General features: G+C 34.5%; 1 protein-coding gene across 14 annotated transcripts in view; it reads left to right on the forward strand.

The window, feature by feature from the left end:
- dlg2 (discs, large homolog 2 (Drosophila)) overlaps positions 1–21607 on the forward strand; it is a 420832-nt gene that overhangs the window by 370369 nt on the left and 28856 nt on the right. For all 14 annotated transcript variants that reach the window (XM_056466770.1, XM_056466773.1, XM_056466772.1 and 11 more), the window contains one exon: positions 3817–3931. In XM_056466770.1, coding sequence (XP_056322745.1) covers positions 3817–3931 — 115 coding nt within the window. The remainder of the gene's footprint in view (positions 1–3816; positions 3932–21607) is intronic.

Raw genomic sequence — 21607 nt, forward strand, 5'->3', positions numbered from 1 at the left:
GATCTGAATCTGAAGTCTTCTCTATTAGTATAGCTGATTAACCATGAGGATGGATGATAACAGCCTTCTAAGCCTACCAGTAGGCACAGAAGGCCCCTGCTGGCCCATATATTAGTTGATACCCACTGTTAACGCCCATTTAATGGAGTGATAACATTCAAAGCGGGTGAATTTTTAGACAACACAATACAAATGTTGTAACTTCAGAAGAGTCGATGGAGTAACCAATAATAAATGAAAATGTTTGTTATTCTGACCATAAACAAACAAAAACTGACACATTTATATTTTAAATTGTAATATGTAATCGTTATTTGACCTTTATTGAAAATAATACTATTAATTTACTCAAACCCCCACCTAATAAATCATAATAAACAATTACATTATCATTATTAATGTTACAGTTTTTTTTTTTTTTTTTTGGAATTGCTTGGGTCTGTTTTTCAAAACAGACTTAACATTTTCTAAATGTGAGTGCAAATCTCAAAACTGTTTCCTATAACCTCAGGACACTCATCCAAAACATTTCATTCTTGCTTCAAAACCTAGTTATTGTGTCAGTAATAACTAGCTCATTAACTAGCTCATTTCTGTTTAATGATGTCAGAATTGACTGTTATTTTGGAATGGATGTGTAAATGGACATTTCCGGAAAAATTCCGTAACATCTCTTGCCTGTGGGCCTTGCCAGTACTTTTTTGAATTTACCGGTAAAGTCGTTCCAGATATTTATCGGTATCACTGTGAAAAACTGTATAAACAATTATGCTACTTGATATTTTTATTCAATATTTTTTATTAATTTAAAAATTTCCTTATTGTCTGTGCCAATAGCCTAGTGTTTAGTGTGTCGACAAATAGCACTGAGGTGTTTGCAGTGACCCAAGTTCGATTCCCGGCTCGAGGTCTTTTGCGGATCCTTCACCTATCTCTGCTCCACACACTTTCCTGTCTGTAAATCTCCACTGTCCTATCAATAAAGGTGAAAACGCAGAGGCGTCGCTAGACCCCATGTACACGTGCCCCAGTAAAAATTGACAGTTCCCCAGTAAATGCTTTGAGATACGATTTGCTTTACATGCAAGTGTATTTATTAAGAGTGGTAATCCCAGAATAAAGATGTTAATTTCTATGTGCAACCAAACCAATGCTGGTGAAAGCAATGTAGTTTAATCAAAAAGCAAAGTGAGCATTCATGCTGAAAAAAAAACATACCCGTGCGCCTCACGCACCGCTCCTGCTTGACGCTGATGCACTGCTCTGCTCCCCGTGTAAGTCCCAGTTGTGAACATGCACGGCAAAAAAATAGCCGTGCCGCTCATACATTGTGAAACCGGCGTAACAGTCTTTTATGGAGAGGTGTTGGCAGTGCCGGCTCGTCCTACAGGCAATATAGGCGGTTGCCTAGGGCCCTGCGTTTTTTTGAAGGGGCCCACAAATGCTGCTCTTATATTATATTTACTGTGAACAGAAGCACGAGGACGAGCGCAAATGTTAAAACCCTCAAGCAGTGCGCAATGCACAAACCCTATTAAACCCGATACAATTCACAATGACGGCGAGAAAAAAAAACTTCCACATTTCATTAAAACATTAGCTCTGCATTATTCATACATGACAAATAGCTTAAAACATTAATAAATGCACAACAACAGCATGAATAAAAGCAGAAAATATTAGAAACATACCCAGCAGCACCGCACTCTATTTTGCATAACCCAGCCCGTGATCGGCTATTGGATGGAATGACGTAGCGTATTCCTACACAGATTCCACATATCTCTCCAAATTGCTCATGTTGGAAATAAAGCCGAAAAAGTGTCTTAAGGTCTTAAGTTCTATAATGTCACTAGTGTCATTGCTATTTTTAATCAACCTTAATCAAATTATAATTAGAAATTAAATGGCATCCAAACCCGAAGCCAAAAAAAGAAAAACAGAGGAAGAATAGCTAGCTCAAAGTAAAGATATGCGCATAATACATTATTTAGTAGTGTGGTATAAGGACTTTTAATAAATGCAACAATGCCCATGATCACAGAAATACTTGTGTAATATGTGATACAAAAAGAGGCAACATTCAGCATGTTTCATTAAATAATCAATTAATTATCTATCCCCCTATTTCACCCTGCTGAAAAAACAGGTTTCCCCCTCATTTTGTCAAATTGAATTTTAGCCACTGTCCAACATCTAATGCAAAGTTTTGTTTGTGTAAATCTCTGTGTAAAAACAAGCTAAAATGTCTCCTGCATTTCTAGTTATTTATGCATATATTTGTATGTTATTCATTTACAAAAAATATGCATTTGATTCATGTTATATATACTGTATGTCATACGTATATACTTAATTTTTTTTAATGAGTTGTTAGATGTGTAAATCTGAGTAAATATTTTTACAAATGCATTATAGGTTAAATATATTACAGTTAATACAAATGTATACACATAAATAGTATTAATATAATTTTTTTTGTGCTGTCTTCTCACTGTTTTTACACCAGTAGGCCCAATTTTTTTATCTCGCCTAGGGTCCCTCAACCCTCCGAGCCAGCACTGGTTGCCGGCACGCAGTGAGTTTTGCAAGTCGACAACAAAGTTTAAATAATATGATGGTGATATTATTTAGATTAAGCATGGCTCCTGATAGATTTTTTGTATGAAGCAAAAAGGAGTGATGATGAGTCAGGGAGGTAAGACTTTATAAACCTAATTCTCGGCCATGAGTCGGGTCTAAGACAACACATAACAGAAAGCTCTATAAAACATCTTTTTTTTGTATTCTTTTGAATTGTTTATAGAATTTCATTGTAATAAAATTAATTTTCATGCAAAAGATTTGATAAATTATCTTAGCATCACTCCAGTTGTATTTTTCGATTGTTTTCCAGTTACATTTAGGATTAATTTCGGTTATTTATTTAAAATAATAACTGTGTAAGAACAATAATACTGTTATTTATTTGTAATGATAATTTTTTATATTATATAATATTTATTTATTTATTTTTTTTTTATTTATTTATTTATTTATTTATTTTTGAGGGGGAACTGTGCCCCAGTAGAGCTTTATGTCTAGCAATGCCCCTATGAAAACCCCTAAAAAATAATAATAATAAATGTCCTTATTAACACATTTTGTCCATTGAATGCGTACTTGCTAAATAAAAAAAGTCAAAACACACACAAAAAACTGGTATTGAACCAACATTTAAACTGTAGTGTTTTTGGGAGACTTGTATGAGTCAAATGAAGTTAAAATCATATTTTTGAAAGTTGCATATGGGTTTTGACAACCAAAGCAAGGCTAAAAAGGCATTTTAAAAGTACCTGTAATAAGCAATAAGTAATATATGGTCAGCTGTTTATTGCCTTACAGAATGATGAATGTTCTGTAGGAATCTGTGGAGATTCAGCACCGGCTTGCAAAATTAACAAAGAAGCAGAAGGTGGATGTTATCGAATATCATACATTTGCACCACAGGAGACACATAATATGACTTTACCAGCTCTCTTTCCCTCCCTCCCTCTCTCTCTCTCTCTCTCTTTTAACTTTTTCTTCTTGCATTCCAATATTGACTGTGTGACCTTGTGCGAAAAGTCAGCCCAGTACAGCTAGTGCTAATATTGATCGGAGCTGTCATCTCAGACACTAAGACTCTACAATAACACATCCTTTATGGACATTTCCCTTGAGATCTTTGCATTAACTCCTTTGGTTTTAGAATGTTTGCATGTGCTCTTTTTTTGTTAATATAGATTGATTTTTGCATTTCGCTTACGAAGGCTTTGTTATGTTTGTGTTTACAGAATACGGGCGTTTTGAGGCCAAAATTCATGACTTGCGAGAGCAGATGATGAACCACAGCATGAGCTCTGGATCCGGATCCCTCAGAACCAATCAAAAACGTTCACTCTATGTCAGGTAGATTGAATCTATTTGAGTTCACATAATAAATGGCAAGAATTTATAATCATGTCTTGGTTTTTGATAGTAGGGTCATCTTGTTTATCAGTCATTTCTCTAAAAAAGAAACAGCATATTTTCATTACCCTCATAAAGTTTTTTTCCCCTCCTTTTTTAAAACATAGATTTGTTGTTTAATTTATTATTCCGTTTATTGAGAAGGTTATATATATATTAAATAGAATTTATGCAAATGTGGTTTATGTGTTTTAAATATGCGCATTAGGAAATCTGAACATCATATAAAGCCATTGATTTTATTATTTTTGAAAGACGATGTATTTTTCTATTTATAAATTGTGCTTTTTAAATGTTTTTAACCTAAAAAGTCAATGAAATCTAAATACAGATTATTATTTTGAAATCTAATAGATTTTTCTCTATTCTTCAGTGTCACTTGATACTTTTCAAAACATTTTTCAGATAGCTTTATTGTAATTATTGCTTAGTATTGATGTTGTAAAGAAGTCTGTTAGCTAATATATACTGTATTGTTTAAACCATAATGCAGAATATTTTATAATTCTTTGATTATTGGGAAAATACAATTTCTTATGAAATATTCTTGATTCTTATCTTGTTGACATATTAAAAAACAGGCTGAATATCTTATTTTGGCAGTCCTTAAATCAAAATTTAATTATTTAATTAAATTTTATATGAAATCATGCAAATTATATATGAACAAACTCTGAATAGTAATATTTACAGATTCGGATTTATCTATAATAAATTAACAGTTTTCCAAACATTATTTTTCATATAACATATATTTTTCTATTTAAATTGTATATTTTCTATTTAAATTGTACTTTTTTAATGTTTTTTAATGTAAAAGGTCAATGAAATATAAATACAGATTATTATTTTGAAATCTAATAGATTTTACTCTATTCTTCAGTGTCACTTGATACTTAAAAAAAAAAATTCAGAGAGTATTATTGTAATTATTGCATAGTATTAATGTTGTAAAGAATTCTGCTAATTAATATATATTTTTTAAACCATAATGCAGAATATTTTATAATTATTTGATTATTGGGAAAATACAGTTTCTTATGAAATATGAAATTCTTTTTTTTTTAAGATTTATTTTTGGCCTTTTTGCCTTTATTAGATAGGACAGTGTTAGATAGGACAGGAAGCGAAGTGGGAGAGAGAGAGAAAGGGGTGTAGGGTTGGGAAATGTCCTCAAGCTGGGATTCGAACTCAGGACACCCTGACGTGCTACTGCATCATATGTCGGCACGCTAACCACCTAATATTATAGTTAGGGATGTTCCGATCAGGTTTTTTTACCCTTGAGTCCGAGTCATTTTATTTTGAGTATCTGCCGATACCGAAACCCGATCCGATACTTCTATAATACATAAAAAAGAATAAAGAAGAGTGAAGACACAGATCCAGGATGTTCCTTATTTTTTAATTAATTCACCTTATTTTAACATTTAACAACTCGATTAGTAAACAGAGCACTTCTGTGAGGTAGCTTAAACAATCAAGTAATAAATGACATAAATTCTTCACTTTTGGACTTTAGTGCAATAATAAATATATATAAAAAATCTAATTTCAAGTAATTAAATAAAAAATGTAAAGTAAACAAATAAACAATGTTGCTTAAAGAAATACTACAGTAGACATAAACAAAGAGAGTAACTGCTGCCAATTTACCACAGACTTTAAATATCAACAGCTCTTCTAAATGTCACGTAAAACAGCATGTGAAGTGTGTTCGTGTGTACAATCTCTGATTGAGACTGATCTGAGAACAGACAGCATGTGCTCCATTGAGTGGGAGTGTGTGTCGATGTGTTTTTTTTTTTTTTTTTGTGTGTGTGTAAGAGGAGAAAACTGGACACTGATGAATCTTGACTCAAAACACTCCAGACTCCCTGCTGGTTCACACGCAAACCCCTGCAGTGTGTGTGTGTGTGTGCAACAAACATCTTGCTCCAGGCTAGAAACATGTCTCATTGCCCAGGGAGACCACAGTCATGTTCACATCAATCCAACATCAGTTCCACATCACAAGAGCCAAAGGACAGACACTTTTACATGATTAGGGGGATGCTGGGATAAATCAGTATCCCAATCAGTGGTGACGAAAGAAGGAGAAGGAAAAATAAAAACATTTACTTATATATCTTGTTTTTCAGTAAAAATATGAAAGCTAAATGACAAAGCTAAATGATAAGATTTGATTCACAGATTTAACAATTGAAATTATTGAAAATATATATTTTTATAGATTTAGAGCAAGATTTTAGGGCAGACAGTAAGCTTATTTAACTAAATTTTTTGCTTATTTAACTGGGTTTTAATCTTATCTCCAGACTTAAATTGCAAAACAGCTCTTTAAAGGCTATTTTTGTAAATAAAAATAAATTAAAAAAATCGAGCACTGATACAGATATTTTAGTAGTACTTACATGGCATAAGTATAACTATTTTATTAATATCTTTTAAAATATGAAAAATGGCAGCATGGTGGCGCAGTGGGTAGCACAATCACCTCACAGCGAGAAGGTTGCTGGTTCAAGCCCCGGCTGGGTCAGTTGGCATTTCTGTGTGGAGTTTGCTTGTACTCCCCGTGTCCAAAGACATGTGGGATAGGTGAATTGAATAAACTAAATTGGCCGTAGTGTATGTGTGTGAATGCAAGAGTGTATGGGTGTTTTCCAGTGTTGGCTTGCAGCTGAAAGGGCATTCGCTGTGTAAAACATATGGATAAGGTGGCGGTTCATTCCACTGTAGCGATTCCTAATTAATAAAGGGACTACAGTGCATCAGGAAAGTATTAATAGCTCTTGCCTTTTTCTACATATTTTTATGTTACAGCCTTATTCCAAAATGGATTGAATTAATTTATTTCCTCAAAATTCTACACACAATACCCCATAACGACAATGTGAAAAAAGATTTTTTTTATTAAAAATAAAATAACTGAAAAATCACACGTACATGAGTATTCACAGCTTTTGCCGTGAAGCTCTAAATTGAGCTCAGGTACATTCTGTTTCCACTGATCATTCTTGAGATGTTTCAGCAGCTTAACTGGAGATCACTTGTGGCAAATTCAGTTGATTGGACATGATTTGAAAAGGCATACACCTGTCTATATAAGGTCCCAGAGTTGACCGTGCATGTCAAAGCACAAACCAAGTATGAAGACAAAGGAATTGTCTGTAGACCTCCGAGACAGGATTGTCTCGAGGCACAAGGCTGGGGAAGGTTACAGAAAAATTTCTGCTGCTCTGAAAGTTCCAATGAGCCCAGTGGCCTCCATTATCAGTTAGTGGAAGATGTTTGTAACCACCAGGACTCTTCCTAGAGCTGGCCGACCATCTAAACTGAGTGATCGGGGGAGAAGGGCCTTAGTCAAGGAGGTGATTAATAACCCGATGGTCACTCTGTCTGAGCTCCAGCCTTCTTCTGTGGAGAGAGGAGAATCTTACAGAAGAACAACCATCTGTGCAGCAATCCACCAATCAGGCCTGTATGGTAGAGTGGCCAGACAGAAGCCACTCCCCACCTTGAATTAGCCAAAAGGCATCTGAAGGACTCTCAGACCATAAGAAACAAAATTCTCTGATCTGATGAGACTAAATTTGAACTCTTTGGAGTGAATGCCAGGCGTTACGTTTGGAGAAAACCAGGCACCGCTCATCACCTGGCTAATACCATCCCTACAGTGAAGCATGGTGGTGGCAGCATCATGCTGTAGGGATGTTTTTCAGCAGCAGGAACTGGGAGACTAGTCAGGATAGAGGGAAAGATGAATGCAGCAATGTACTGAGACATCCTGAATGAAAACCTGCTTCAGAGTGCTCTTGACCTCTGACTGGGGCGACGGTTCATCTTCCAGCAGGACAATAACCCAAAGCACACCGCCAAAATATCTTGAGTGTCTTCACAACAACTCTGTGAATGTCCTTGAGTGGCCCAGCCAGAGCCCAGACCTAAATCCTGTTGAACATGGCTGTACACCATCGCTTCCCATCCAACCTGATAGAGCTTGAGAGGTACTGCAAAGAGGAATGTGCAAAAATTCCCAAAGACAGGTGTGCCAAACTTGTGGCATCATATTCAAAAAGACTTGAGGCTGTAATTGCTGCCAAAGGTGCATCAACAAAGTATTGAGCAAAGCCTGAGAATACTTATGTACATGTGATTTTTTTCAGGTTTTTTATTAGTAAACAATTTCAAAAAATCGTTTTTCACATTGTCATTATGGGGTATTGTGTGTAGAATTGGGGAAATAAATTAATTTAATCTATTTTGGAATAAGGCTGTAACATAAAAAATGTGTGGAAAGTAAAGCGCTGTGAATACTTTCAGCATGCACTGCAAGCAGAAAATGAATGAATGAATGAATTAATGTACAGATCAGAATAAGTAAGCTTTTTTATTATGATGAATATATCTGTTATGCTGAATGACAATGAAAAAACAACATTACAATATTTTTAAGCAATAAAGTATATTTTGCCTGCATTAAATATTTTTAATATTATAAAAAATAAATATTTTTTGCTGTTGATTTTTAAAAGACAACTAATTGTTTAGGCTCAATTCCAGAGTCTACAAAATATTCAAGAAATTCTTAAGAAGTTAAACAGTAAAATCTCAAGATCTGCATGCTCCAGAACGCCCCTCTCTCTTTCAGCACACTTTGGCTGAACATCTGCTGTGAATCTCCCAGATATGTTTCACGATGCAGTCAGCGCAAGACATTAGATCTTCATCAGCTGTACATCCCTGATTTGGCTCGGTTATTGTGTGTTAGTTGGAAAATTTCAGCAGAACCAGCACACCTGTGGAGAGCCATTGTGATAAAGCACTCTCCTGTCAGAAATGACACACACACACACACACACACACACACACACACAGATACACACCTCCTCTCTTCAGTTTCTTCTTCCCAGCTGCAGTGTGGTGCCGCAGGCCCCTCTGTGGGTGCTGGATAATTGTACTGTGCCGTCGCCAGCCATTTGGGCTTGTTTTGCAGAACTCGGATGCTGGGAAAAGCTGAGACACCGGAAATCAGACCTTGTAGGGAGACATTTATTTGCTGCAGAACAGATACATCAGCACAGATCAGCTCTCTAAAGTCACCTTTTATGTGGGATTAGTAGTGCTGGTGAAACAAATAACAACTCAACTCAAATACTGAGTCTTTTTAACACCCTTGCTCATAGTACTGGCTGAATAGTACTGCTGTGTGAGTCAACCAATCTGAGTACACTGAAAAAGATTGTTGCAAACAATTTATATGGGTTGAATTTAAACACACAAATTAAATTTAGTTGTTAAACTTAATTTGTTTGTTTCAGTCCAGCCCAAATAAAATGTTTACAGCCACTTAAAAAAAAAGAATAAATCCATGTAATCGTTTTTTTAATCATTTTTTTCAGTGGTTCAAAATTGTAACAATTGTAACACATTATGTGTTATTGTCCTGTCAAAAATGGCACCTGCTTTATCTTATCCAAGCAGGAAAGCTATAAATGACAGCTTCAAACATTGTTATTTCAAATTTGGAAGAAATTTATGTTTACAGAATAAAACTAAATGTGTGTGTACCTTGTATTCTCACATTGTGGGGACCAAATGTCCCCAGATGTATTGCAATACCAATAATATTTGACCTTGCGGGTACCTTTTTTGTCCCCATATGTAAGACAGCTCAAAAATCATACAGATTATTAATTTGAAAATGTAAAAATGCAGATAATTATGTTTGTGGGAATCCCTATAAAGCGACCTATAGCTGGGTGTGTGTACGTGCCTGCGTGCATGTGTTTTCATTTCTTTTAGGGATGTACTAAAGTTAAAATTCTGAGACAGACGAAATAAAAAATTCTGAATGCACTTGGCTGTAATCCGAAAACCCCTTGTAATTATTAATGATTTATATCGAGTGATTTTGTTAGATTTTTTTTTAATTTAACCCAACCCTCTTAAATTATACTGTTTAAAAAAACAAAGTTCAATAAAAAATGTATTGGCAGTAAAATTTTATTGGCAGTGAACAAATGGGGAGGCCTAATTTTACCATTGAAATGAATGGATTTCATTGTGCAGTGCTTTCCGTGTCTGGTGTAGCCATTTCAGATTGTATATAGTGACTACTGCTGGAGGGAGTGTGAAACCTGGCTACTGAACACTGCTGCGAAGTGCAGCACAGCATAGCCTTCTTTCCATTCATATTGTCTTCCATTTTTCTGTTTTGAAAATGAAGGCCACATATTTTGTCCATCTCTAATTTATTAATGTTATAAACGTCTAGCCTAACCCTTTGACTGCCCCTCTACCAAACAGTTGACCATGTTTTGACTGTTTTAAAGAATGACTGTTAAAGTTGTTTAAAGAATGACTGTTTTAAATAATAGCTTACACACACAGCATTGTTGGTTTTCAAAAAAAAAAAAAAAATCAATCAAACATCCTGTTGCACTACTGCACTTGATTTTGGTTTTATTGTAAAAATAAAACAAGAAAGCATGATAGATGAGAATCTGAAATATTTTATGGCATACTTTTAAAAAAAAGGTGGTTTAGTATTCAAAATGTTTAATTTTGAATATGTTTTTAAATAAATTCTTACACTTTATAAATCTTACACTTCATATTTTCTGATTTTTCACAGTTTATGTATTAATTCCAGTACGTTTACCATAAACAGACATGTAAACCATTTGGTAAAGGCTGATATTTTAGAAATTATGAGATGTGTTATGAGTGTGTTGACGAGCTACATTAGGAGTTAAGAAATGTAGATTTTTTCCCACAATTTCCCCTTTAGAGAACAAATTTATAAACATGACAGTTTTCATAACTAATTTCTAATAACTTATTTTATCTTTGATAGTACATAATATTTTACTAGATATTTTTTCAACATCCTAGTATTCAGCTTAAAGAGCGATTTAGGCTTAACTAGGTTAATTAGGTGAACTAGGCAAGTTAAAGTAATTAGGCAAATCATTGTATAACAGTTGATTGTTCTGTAGACTATCGAAAAAAAATAGTGCTTAAGGGGGCTAATAAAATGACCTTAAAGTGGTTTAAAAAAAAATTAAAACTGGTTTTATTCTAACTGAAATAAGGCTCTCTTTAGAAGAAAAAATATAATCGGAAATACTGTTAAAATTTCTTTGCTCCATTAAATATCACTTGAAAAATATTTGAAAAAGAACAAATATTTTACAAGAGGGCTAATAATTTTCACTTCAACTGTATATTATAATGTATATATATATAATGTATGTCATTACATATAGAAGTCTTGTGCAATGTTTATATTTGAAGAGAGTACAGATTTTTGTATGATAATTTGTATACACATACATGCAATAATATAAGTACATTGTGAATGTATACAATATGATCTCTGTAGCGTACTGTGAGCCTATGAATTCTGCAATGAACGGAGATAGATGTGAGAAAAGAGTCTCGGCAAACCTCTAATTGGCCTGCAGAGGGAAAAAATAGACTTTTGACAAACGCATAATTTCCAGTTTGCCGCGGCTGAGCATTGAGATGCATTAGAGTTGTGGTGAGATGAATGCAGAGGTGTGATCGCCGCTGGCTGTAGACTATGAATAGAAAGTGCACGTCAATGTAAGAGCAATGCATTCATGACTCCATTCACACACTGACTCAGTTAGCATTGGATGAGTCAGTTATTGAATGATTTTCCCCAATCAGCATGTTTCAGTGTTTCTGTCACAACGAATCAACATCACAGTTTCTCTAATCTGGAAGCGTGTGCATGTACTGCTTATTTAATGCGTGTGTCTGTGTCTGCAGCAGCATTTACATGTAACCATAACAACATAATTCCCCTTTGCGATCAGAGAAATACATTGCTTCATTATGCAAGAAAGTCCAGTGTGTGTGTAATTTGTCCGGTGCAAATGTAAATTTCAGAATATGAATTGCAGAGTTGTCTGTTTTGATTTATTTCGCGAGAAGTTGCCTGTGTTGTGTCTGGGGACTGCGACAGTGAGAGTAGAGCTTTTTATTCATGTATTTTTTAAACACTTGAAATAACACCATGAATATTGATGTTATGTTCATGCTTGTGTGTTGGATTTGTTTTTAGTTTAGTTATCCACATTTCTTTTAGCAAAAAAGAGGACCCTGGTTTTCATTCTTGTATTTACAGTTGTTTTAACAATTGAAAAAAAAAGATTTACCTTGAATAACCCAGAAACCATTTAGCAACCACTTCTGGGGTTATTTTTTCCCCCACTTAAACCTGTTGGCAACAGCATAAAAACACCTAAGTTATCAGAACACTTTATTAGATGCATAGCAAGACTGGCAGAAATCTTGGGAATGATCTCTTTTGACTTGCTTTTAAAGGCTGGTTTATATATACCAGAGGCTAGATAGTGAAGTGCTGTACAGGTAGCCCTCACGAAGTCGCTGGTTCGATCCCAGCTCGGAGCGGGTTGGGTGGTGTAGGACCACTTGGGTTACATTGGTGCCGTGACCCGGATGGAAGTGGGGTAGCAGAGGCCAGTTAGTGAAGTGCTGTGCAGGTTAACCTCACCACTTCTGCCACTCGTCCATCATGTAACCAGCTGCAAACGTCCCCGCTGGACAGTTGGGTTCCCCTGAACCCAGACTTCTCATCAAGAAAATTTTGTCAATTGCGTTTAGAGACCAGTTGATCAAATCCATAGTTCTTCACTTGTTTGGAGAGCAGGACAAGGAGAGGCTAAAGAATATATCAAATCTATTCTATCAAAGACAGAATAAGACTAGACAAGAGGAGCCAGCCAGGAGAGATATGGGTGGTAGAGGAAAAAAGTGTGATCGCCTTCGCCAAGAGCCAAAGAACACTGTTATATAAAACTGTTAACTACTATTTTTATCTTTTGTTAGTTGGGGATAAAATATACTAATTCTAATATTATAGTAGTATAGTAGTTCTAGTAAAATGTATTTGATTTTTGGTAAACACCAAGCGACCCCCACTTTGGGAGCCACTGGCCTACATGTAATAATTTTAACATTATGATGGTGACTTTTTCCACTAAGAAGCGCTCTCACGTTTCCTCCAGCAAATGTAAAAGTACTGTAGTTCTCCTGAGCTGCAGCAGTGTTTGTAATTCATTCTTGCAAATGTCAGCCGGAGTGCTGTGATTTCACTGGTCTAGCTCTTCTTGTGATAAGGCCACTGATCTACACACTCAGCTGTACTCTCAGGGGGCTTTTAAACGCCACATTTCTCTGTAACAAGCAAAAGCAGGACATTATCCGCACCTTGGCCAGCACTCTGACACTTTCTGCTAGTTTGCCTGTTGTAGATGTACTGCTTTTTTTCTCTTTTGCCATGCTGATGATGTTTTTTTCAGCTTTTATCTCGCTGCTTTGCAAATACTATGTTCACGGTTTTTTGTTTGTTTGTTTTTTCTCTACAAAGACTGAGGCAGCACTCACTCTTAACAAATTATGTTACAGACATTTGCTGTTGTGGAAAATGCTGTCCATGAGGTTCACCACACATGGATGTTCCTTTTTCTGCTGAGCGCTGTATATTACACATGGACACACACACCTTTACTGTCTCTCTTTGGCTGTTACACAGAGATTCAACCCTGCAGCTCCTCAGCAAGACCCACACAATAAATCACAAGACAAAACCCTGTGGTTTCAGCACTTTTGCATTAAGACACTCAAACCAGAGATTAAAAAAAAGTTAATTAAAACTAAAAATATCAAAACTGTTTGATAATTTAAATTAAACATTAAATTAAACATGCACAAAATATAAAAAATACGATTAATAAATAAATATATAAATAGATATATAATTACAGTATAAATTAAAATGACAACAGTTAAAGTAAAAAGTTAAGAACTTGAAAAACATAAGGTTGAAACCCCCCCTGTGTATTTTTTTCTCAATTTCTGTTTAACGGAGAGCAGATTTTTTTCAACACATTTCTAAACAATAGTTTTAATAACTCATTTCTAATAACTGATTTCCTTAGATATTTTTTAAGCCACTTCTATACAGCTTAACTAGGATAATTAGGTTAACTAGGCAGGATAGGGTAATTACGCAAGCTATTGTATAATGATTTTTTTGGTTTGTTTTTAGACAGTAGCCAAAAAATATATATAGCTTAAAGGGGTTAATAATTTTGACCCTTAAATGTTTAAAAAATAAATAAAAACTGCTTTTGTTCTTGCTGAAATAAAACAAATAAGACTTTCTCCAGAAGAAAAAATATTATCAGACATGCTGTGAAAATGTCCTAAATCTGTTAAACATAATTTGGGAAATATGAAAAAAAAAAAAATTCAAAGGAGGGGCTAATAATTGTAACTTCAACTGTATATGTACATCATCTCATAAAGTAATAATAAAAATAAATAAATGAAAATGGGGGGCTGCATGGTGGCGTAGTGGGTAGCATGTTCGCCTCACAGCAAGAAGGTTCCTGGTTCGAGCCTCGGCTGGGTCATTTCTGTGTGGAGTTTGCATGTTCTCCCCGTGTTGTCGTGGGTTTCCTCTGTTTCCCCCACAGTCCATATGCTGTATAGGTGAATTGGGTAGGCTTAATTGGCTGTAGTGTATGTGTGTGAATGAGTGTGTATGGATGTTTCCCAGTGATGGATTGCAGCTGGAAGGGCATCCGCTGCGTAAAACACATGCTTGATAAGTTGGCGGTTCATTCCGCTGTGGCGACCCGGATTAATAAAGGGACTTAGCCGAATAGAAAATTAATGAATGAATAATAAATAAGTAAATAAAATTGAAAATAAATAGTAAAGCACAACTAATATTGTTTAAAGTGTGTCTTTAATGTTATATTAAAACTAAATTTAAATAATTTCTAATAAGTTAAATATTTTATAGATAAAGAGAATTAATATATACTAAAGTAACTAAAACTAAATGTAAGATCTAAAATCAAATATGTAAATTAGGGTTTATCAGAGAAGGTGGGGAAAATATTTCTCATTCTTGCAGGAGGCTGAATAAGGCATGTGTGGTGAGATGTACAGTAAAAGTATTATTATTCTATTTTAAGCTGTGTTTTTGATTCTCTTGAGCTCATTTTATTTGTGTTTATTGAATTTATGATAGCAAACATATGACACGGTGGCTCAGTGGTTAGCACTGTCACCTTACAGCAAGAAGGTCGCTGGTTCAAGTCCCAGCTGGGTCAGTAGGCATTTCTGTGTGGAGTCTGCATGTTCTCCCCGTGTTGGCGTGGGTTTCCTCTGGGTGCTCCGGTTTCCCCCACAGTTCAAAGACATGCACTATAGGTGAAGTGAATTAACTAAATTGGCCGTAGTGTATGTGTGTGAATGTGTGTATGAATGTTTCCCAGTACTGGGTTGCAGCTAACCCAAAAAATCACTAACACTAAATTGAAAAATGTATATATAAAAATAGAAACCAAATCAAAATATTCATAAATACTATAATATTATGTAAATTATAATAAATAAGACATAAATGTAAGTATCTCTGAACAATGAGCTAGAACTCATGCAATACAAAATGTTTCCATTGTTTTGTCAGGTAGTTCATAAATCCACCACACCTCTTCTTCCAGCTGAAAGCAGTACAGACAAAAATATGGTACATTTATCATCATAGGCACTCATAATGTCCACAGAGGGGAGAGATCATTACTCAGTCTGTGTCCAATAAAAATGTGCACTTTTGTCAGTACATGCTGTTTTTTTAGAGGTGTCTTGAAAAGCATCACTGCTGTAATAACGCCATGGAGAAATGAATTGACTGTAATGGGCTGAGAAGATGCAGCATGCAAACAGATCAAATATTATTTATCTGCACTGTACATAGCTTGCAGTTTCTATAACAACCTCAGTGTCTTAGTTGGCCAATGAGCAGGAGCATGTGCTTTTTTTTCTCCTGGGCTTGTGTTCCCATGTGTGTTTTCAAGCTAACAGTTTGTGTTTGTACGGCACATATCATGTCTTTGCACTTATCACGATTTATCCTTGGTATAATCCATAGTGGAAATTTGCCATCAAACCTATTGCTTAATTTAATTTAATTTAATTTAATTTAATTTAATTTAATTTAATTTAATTTAATTTAATTTAATTTAATTTAATTTAATTTAATTTAATTTAATTTAATTTAATTTAATTTAATTTAAATTTTAATTTTAATTTAAAGTTTATTTTATTTTATTTATTTTTTAATTTTTAATTTTATTTTATTTTTATTTTTTATATATTTTTTATTTTATTTTATTTTGTTTGACTTATCAATTGTATATCTTTTTATAAACTGTTTGCATAAATAATTATTTTTTAATAACGTGTTTTTTTTTCATTTGAACAGAAAAACTACATTACCCATGATGCTGTACAAAGAAATTCACCAATAAAAGAGCTGCGCTGAGCAGCCGCACCAATATATATATTTAGGTCCGCCTACTTTCACATGGAGAAAATAAATGTTTGGTTAATTTACATAATGTATTAGGTTTTGTTAGTTTAAAAAACATGTAAACTATAAAAAACTGAAAATGTTATTATATGGGGCAAAAAAAAGGTGTGTTTTTTTATTAAACTATATAGCAATGACAAATACAAAAAAATACTAAAATCTAAATGCAAAATTTTTATATATGAACAAATTCAAACTAATAACACAAATGTTTCATTATCTCGATGATAGCAAACAGTTTTGAAATACATTTTTCTAAACATATTTTTTCAACAATTAAGAGTAGTTATTGTTACACCGTGTTTTAACAACACGCGACACGATTCCAGTGACAAGCAATTTGTCTGCGCCAAAGGATATACTACATGAGAGAAACGTTAAAATTACAGCCACTGCACTCCCAACGAAAGGCTTTTAATCTAATGAATACTTATTAAACCTCTTTAAGATTATTAATAGGCTACTGAGTGACTGATGTTGTTGGATTGCATGAGTCTCCGTTCTGACTTTCATTTTCAAACTGTCTGCTAGTTATTTTATTTCTAAGATCTGAGGTGAACTATCTGCTGCTGCTTTCAGTAGTATGGCAATAAATGTCATTTCAAGAGTTCACACTTACTGTATATATGCTTGACGCTAATAGCAGATTTGCTGTTGCTGTCCCGGGAGAGAACCCTGAGCTCGGAGATAATTGATCCCAGGCTCCCGCCTGGTCAATAAGCATATAAGGGGGTCAGAGATCAGTTAGGTCTCGAGAGCTCCCCCTGGTAAAGAGAGGAAAAGGAGGAGATGGGGTGGAAGGGGGGATTTTTCCAAAGCGAAGATAAGGTAGAAGGGCAAATTCGGTCTATTTGTTGTAAGTTTGAATCAATCTGACTAGATTATTGCTGATTACAGATGAGAGGCCAGCCGCGATCAATCCAACACAATGTCACGACAATTCGTAACTTTTTGATTTTGTGGCTAAATCGTATGAATTCATACGATCTAATCTACGATTTAGTACGATTTGCTCATCCCCCAATGACGGTTGGGTTTAGGGGTGGGGTTAGGTGCCACGCCTCCTTTTTAAAATTGTACAATTTCGTACGACTGAACTCTTCATACGAATTAGCCACTAAACTGACAAAACGTAAAATACTCACGTTTTCTCGTGAGATCAGGCTGGATCAATCATATCACGTGCTCCTCTCGAAGTTAGTTTGCAAAACTTCACATAAAATGGTATTTCAAGAGTTCCCACTTAGATATGCTTGGCGTATAAAGCAGGTTTGGCATGCTGTCCCGGGAGAGAACCCTGAGCTCGGAGATATTTGAGCCCAGGGCTCCCGCCCGGTCGATAAGCATATCAGGAGATCCAAGATCAGGTAGGTCTCGAGAGCTCCCCCTTTTAGAAAAGGGAGGAAAAGGAGGAGAAGGGGTGGAAGGGGGGATTCTTCCAAACGAAGATAAAACATTAGGGAGAAAATGATCCATTTATAGTAAACTAGGATCACTCTGATTGGATTATTACTGATTACTGATGAGTGGCCAGACGTGCTCAATCATATCACGTGCTCCTCTCGAAATTAGTTTATGAAACTTCACTTAAACTCACATTGGTAGCATTTAACACTGAATAAAGCACATAATCAGTACCTGAGGTGATCTTTGACTTCCGATTGTCTGCATTTACACTGGACACAGCAAAGGCGCAATGACCAGGAAAAAAAGAGCGGGCGACTGACAGCTGATAATTAAAGAGCGCTTTTTTCTCCATTCCTGTATTTAATCTGTTTGCAGGGTTTAAAAATTTTTAAATCCTTTTTTGCAAGTTGTTTTACTATAGTTTATGACAGAGAAGTTCTAATTTTGCCATCTTCTTTTAATCTAGGCCTTTTTAAACCAGTAGGCATCTTAATGTAATGTCCATGGCGTGATTTATGCATGTGACGTAAGCTACAGTTTTATAAAAGTTTATGTTGGTTATGTGGCGGATGTTGCGCTCACTCTCTCTCTCAGTGTTTTTCTCGTTAACATGCCTAAATATTTGTGCTACATAACAATATAAAAGTTTTTTTAGCCCTCATGTATGAGATTTAAGATTTGGGACTCTGCTGAAGTCTGTTCTGATATGAAAGCGTCAGAGTTCACGACATTCGCTATGGGTTTTAATGATGCGCGACTCGCATTGACAGGTGAAACCTGTCTACCTGCCTACACTGCAAACACTAAGGCACAGATCCGATTCATATCAGATAAATTTCCTCATATAAACAAGGCCTGATTCTGATTTGGGTAAATCAGAATCTATGTGATTTTTTTTTTTTCCTGCTTACACGTACATGGGCCATATCCAATCTGTGCCACATGGGAGAAAAAAATTGGAATTGAGTCACTTGAACCATGCAGTATAAATGCAGCCATAGTAGTAAATGCTGTTGTTCTGCCATGACGTTCCGGTAGTAGAAAGCATTTCTAAAATCTCAACCTTTGCAGATGGTTAGGACAAAAACTCCTTTTGACAATAAAAAGAGACCTTTTATCAGGGCTGTGTTGTGTTAGGACATGGATTTAGTTTAAGGTTTCAGGGCTACTTGGCTTTCACCTTCATTCTCATTGACCCTAACTGAATAAGAAGCGAGGTAGACAACTGAAATAAACGTGAACTGCTGACTCTGATTCTGCTTATCGCAGCTCTGTGTTAAACCGTTTCTGCTAAGCTTGCAGTGACTAAATGCACCTGGAGAAACATGTTTAATGGCCATTATTGTGGTTATCTCCGCTATTGTGTGCTCAGTAGAGCAGGCTTTTAGGGCACTCTGTCAAACTGTCTGTCTGAACTATATTGCTTTCTTTTACAATGTTTCAGTGCTTGATCATACACACTGCCCTGCTGGAGGCAGATAAGCAAAAAAATAATAAATACCAATTGCTGTAAATGAGAAGCATTGGATTTTGTCTTATTGAAAGTACTTTTTTATTTGAGTCTACAAGTCTGTAAATCGGACACATTTCACACCTTGGTTTTAATGAAGAATTTTAAGAAACTACAGGTGAAAAAAACAAACATTTTATCTAAAATGTAATATTTGAAAATGCAAATGAGCTGTTATTTTATTAAATAGCCACTAATTTGTATACATTTCTACCACAAAAAAAATCTGGATTAATTAAGAGACAAAATTCTTGTTTCAGTTTTGTTTATTTATTTATTTATTTATTAGTCAATGATTTATGATGTATTTATTTTTAATCTAGTTTTCAGCAATTTGGGGGATATTTAGTGTATTCTGACCTACAGTATTCTCTGATTAGCTATTTCAGATGTTACTGTAGGTTAAACTACAAACTATGCATCTAATTTGATTTTCTTTTCAGGCTAAATATAGATACAAACACTTATTTTACGAGAAAATAAAAGTCTTGTAAACACGATGTCTATTGGTGCTCTAGATCTACCATTTTCAGAATTTTTTTCTTGAACAGACTGATAGGCGCAATTATGCATTGACAATGGTTTGAATCGTTATAGAGGTGGTCAAACGTATATTTATATTATCTATTATTAACATTATTATTTAAAATGCAAATCAGAGTGAAATATTTCTTAGTATTAAACAACCGACCCCCCCATACATCTTGTTTTGACCTCCTTCAGGGGGGGATCCAACGTTAATTAGGGGATGAAATCCCTCTGCAATTCGCACCCTGAAGATAACCCCTTGGAAAAAATTCAGATTATATATATGATTAAATCTGTGAGGTTTAAGTGCTGCTGAATTGGAGATTTAAGGCTCAATGCAGGAGGAAATATATAAATTGTTCTAAGAAAGAGGCCCTTAGAAATATGAATAACTTAAATCTATTAAAACAAAATAAAAATGATTTCAAAATTAAACAAAAAAGAACATTTAAAAACTGGAAAATGCTCAATGAAAGGCCCAAATAGGCTAAACTGATAGGTGCGTTGTTGCCTGTAGGGTCTTTTTTCAGTTTATCCTGCTTTTATTGAGCCTGCATGATCAGTGTAAAATCCGCTCTTTAAATAGAGTGCCTGTGATTGTGTCGCTTCGTAACGATGAGCAAATGAATGATGGTTATTTGTGAAGCGGTGTGTATTTCTGTGGATAGTGTTCATCTATAAGAGAATAAATGAGAGCTTTCTTCAATGATTCAACCACTTCAGACGGCAGGAGAGCATTTGTAAACTGTGATCGTCTTCCAAAGAGCTTCACGTTTCTGATCTGTGCTTCTCTCTCAGTGGAGGTTTTCCATCTTGAGCCAGGATTTCACAGTCAAAATGATAGGAAATGTGTTGTGTAATATGTTTAAATGTTTAGCGGTTTACAGCTTCTTAGACTGAGATTTTATGTATATGTGTGTGTGTGTGTGTGTGTGTGTGTATATATATGTATGTATGTATGTATGTATGTATGTATGTATGTATGTATTATATATTATATAATAAATATATATATATATATATATATATATATATATATATATATATATATATATATATATATATATATATATATATATATATATATATATATATATATATATACAGTTAAAGTCTGAAATATTAGCCCCCCCTGAATTATTATTAGCCTCCCTGTATATTTTTTCCCCAATTTTAGGATTATTTGAGAATTACAAACTTCAAAATAGCAGCATTTGTTTTATAAAATGTTTTGTAACATAAACATCTTGACTGTCAGTTTTTATCAATCTAATGAGTCCTTGTTGAAAAAAGATTACTACTAATTTAAAATGAAAGAAATAAAATTAAATAAAAAAAACTTAGTGACACAAAAAATTGTAAAGATTATGTATATATTATGTATATATATATATATAGTTTCTTGTATTATTTGTGCTACTACTGTATATGCCAATCTATTCAGGTAACCTGACCCTGATCTCTACTAATCTATACTCATCTAATAATGCAGTGTACATAATGTAGCGATTAGTTGACTTTACTTAAAAAAGTGAGTTAACCCATTTTGTCTAAAACCATTGCTTTTAAAGTGACTACTTAAATGGTAAATAAACATGTTGCTTTTAGTGGAGTCATTAACTTTAAGTAAGGAAAGCTGATACTTGTAATGCAATTTTACTCATTTTTAAGCGATTAAGTTGACTTATACTTGAAAAGTTTGTTATTCTGTTGCTTTCAAAACACTTTA

This window comes from Danio aesculapii, chromosome 10 (assembly GCF_903798145.1).
Source record: "Danio aesculapii chromosome 10, fDanAes4.1, whole genome shotgun sequence".
Taxonomy (NCBI): Eukaryota; Metazoa; Chordata; class Actinopteri; order Cypriniformes; family Danionidae; genus Danio; species Danio aesculapii.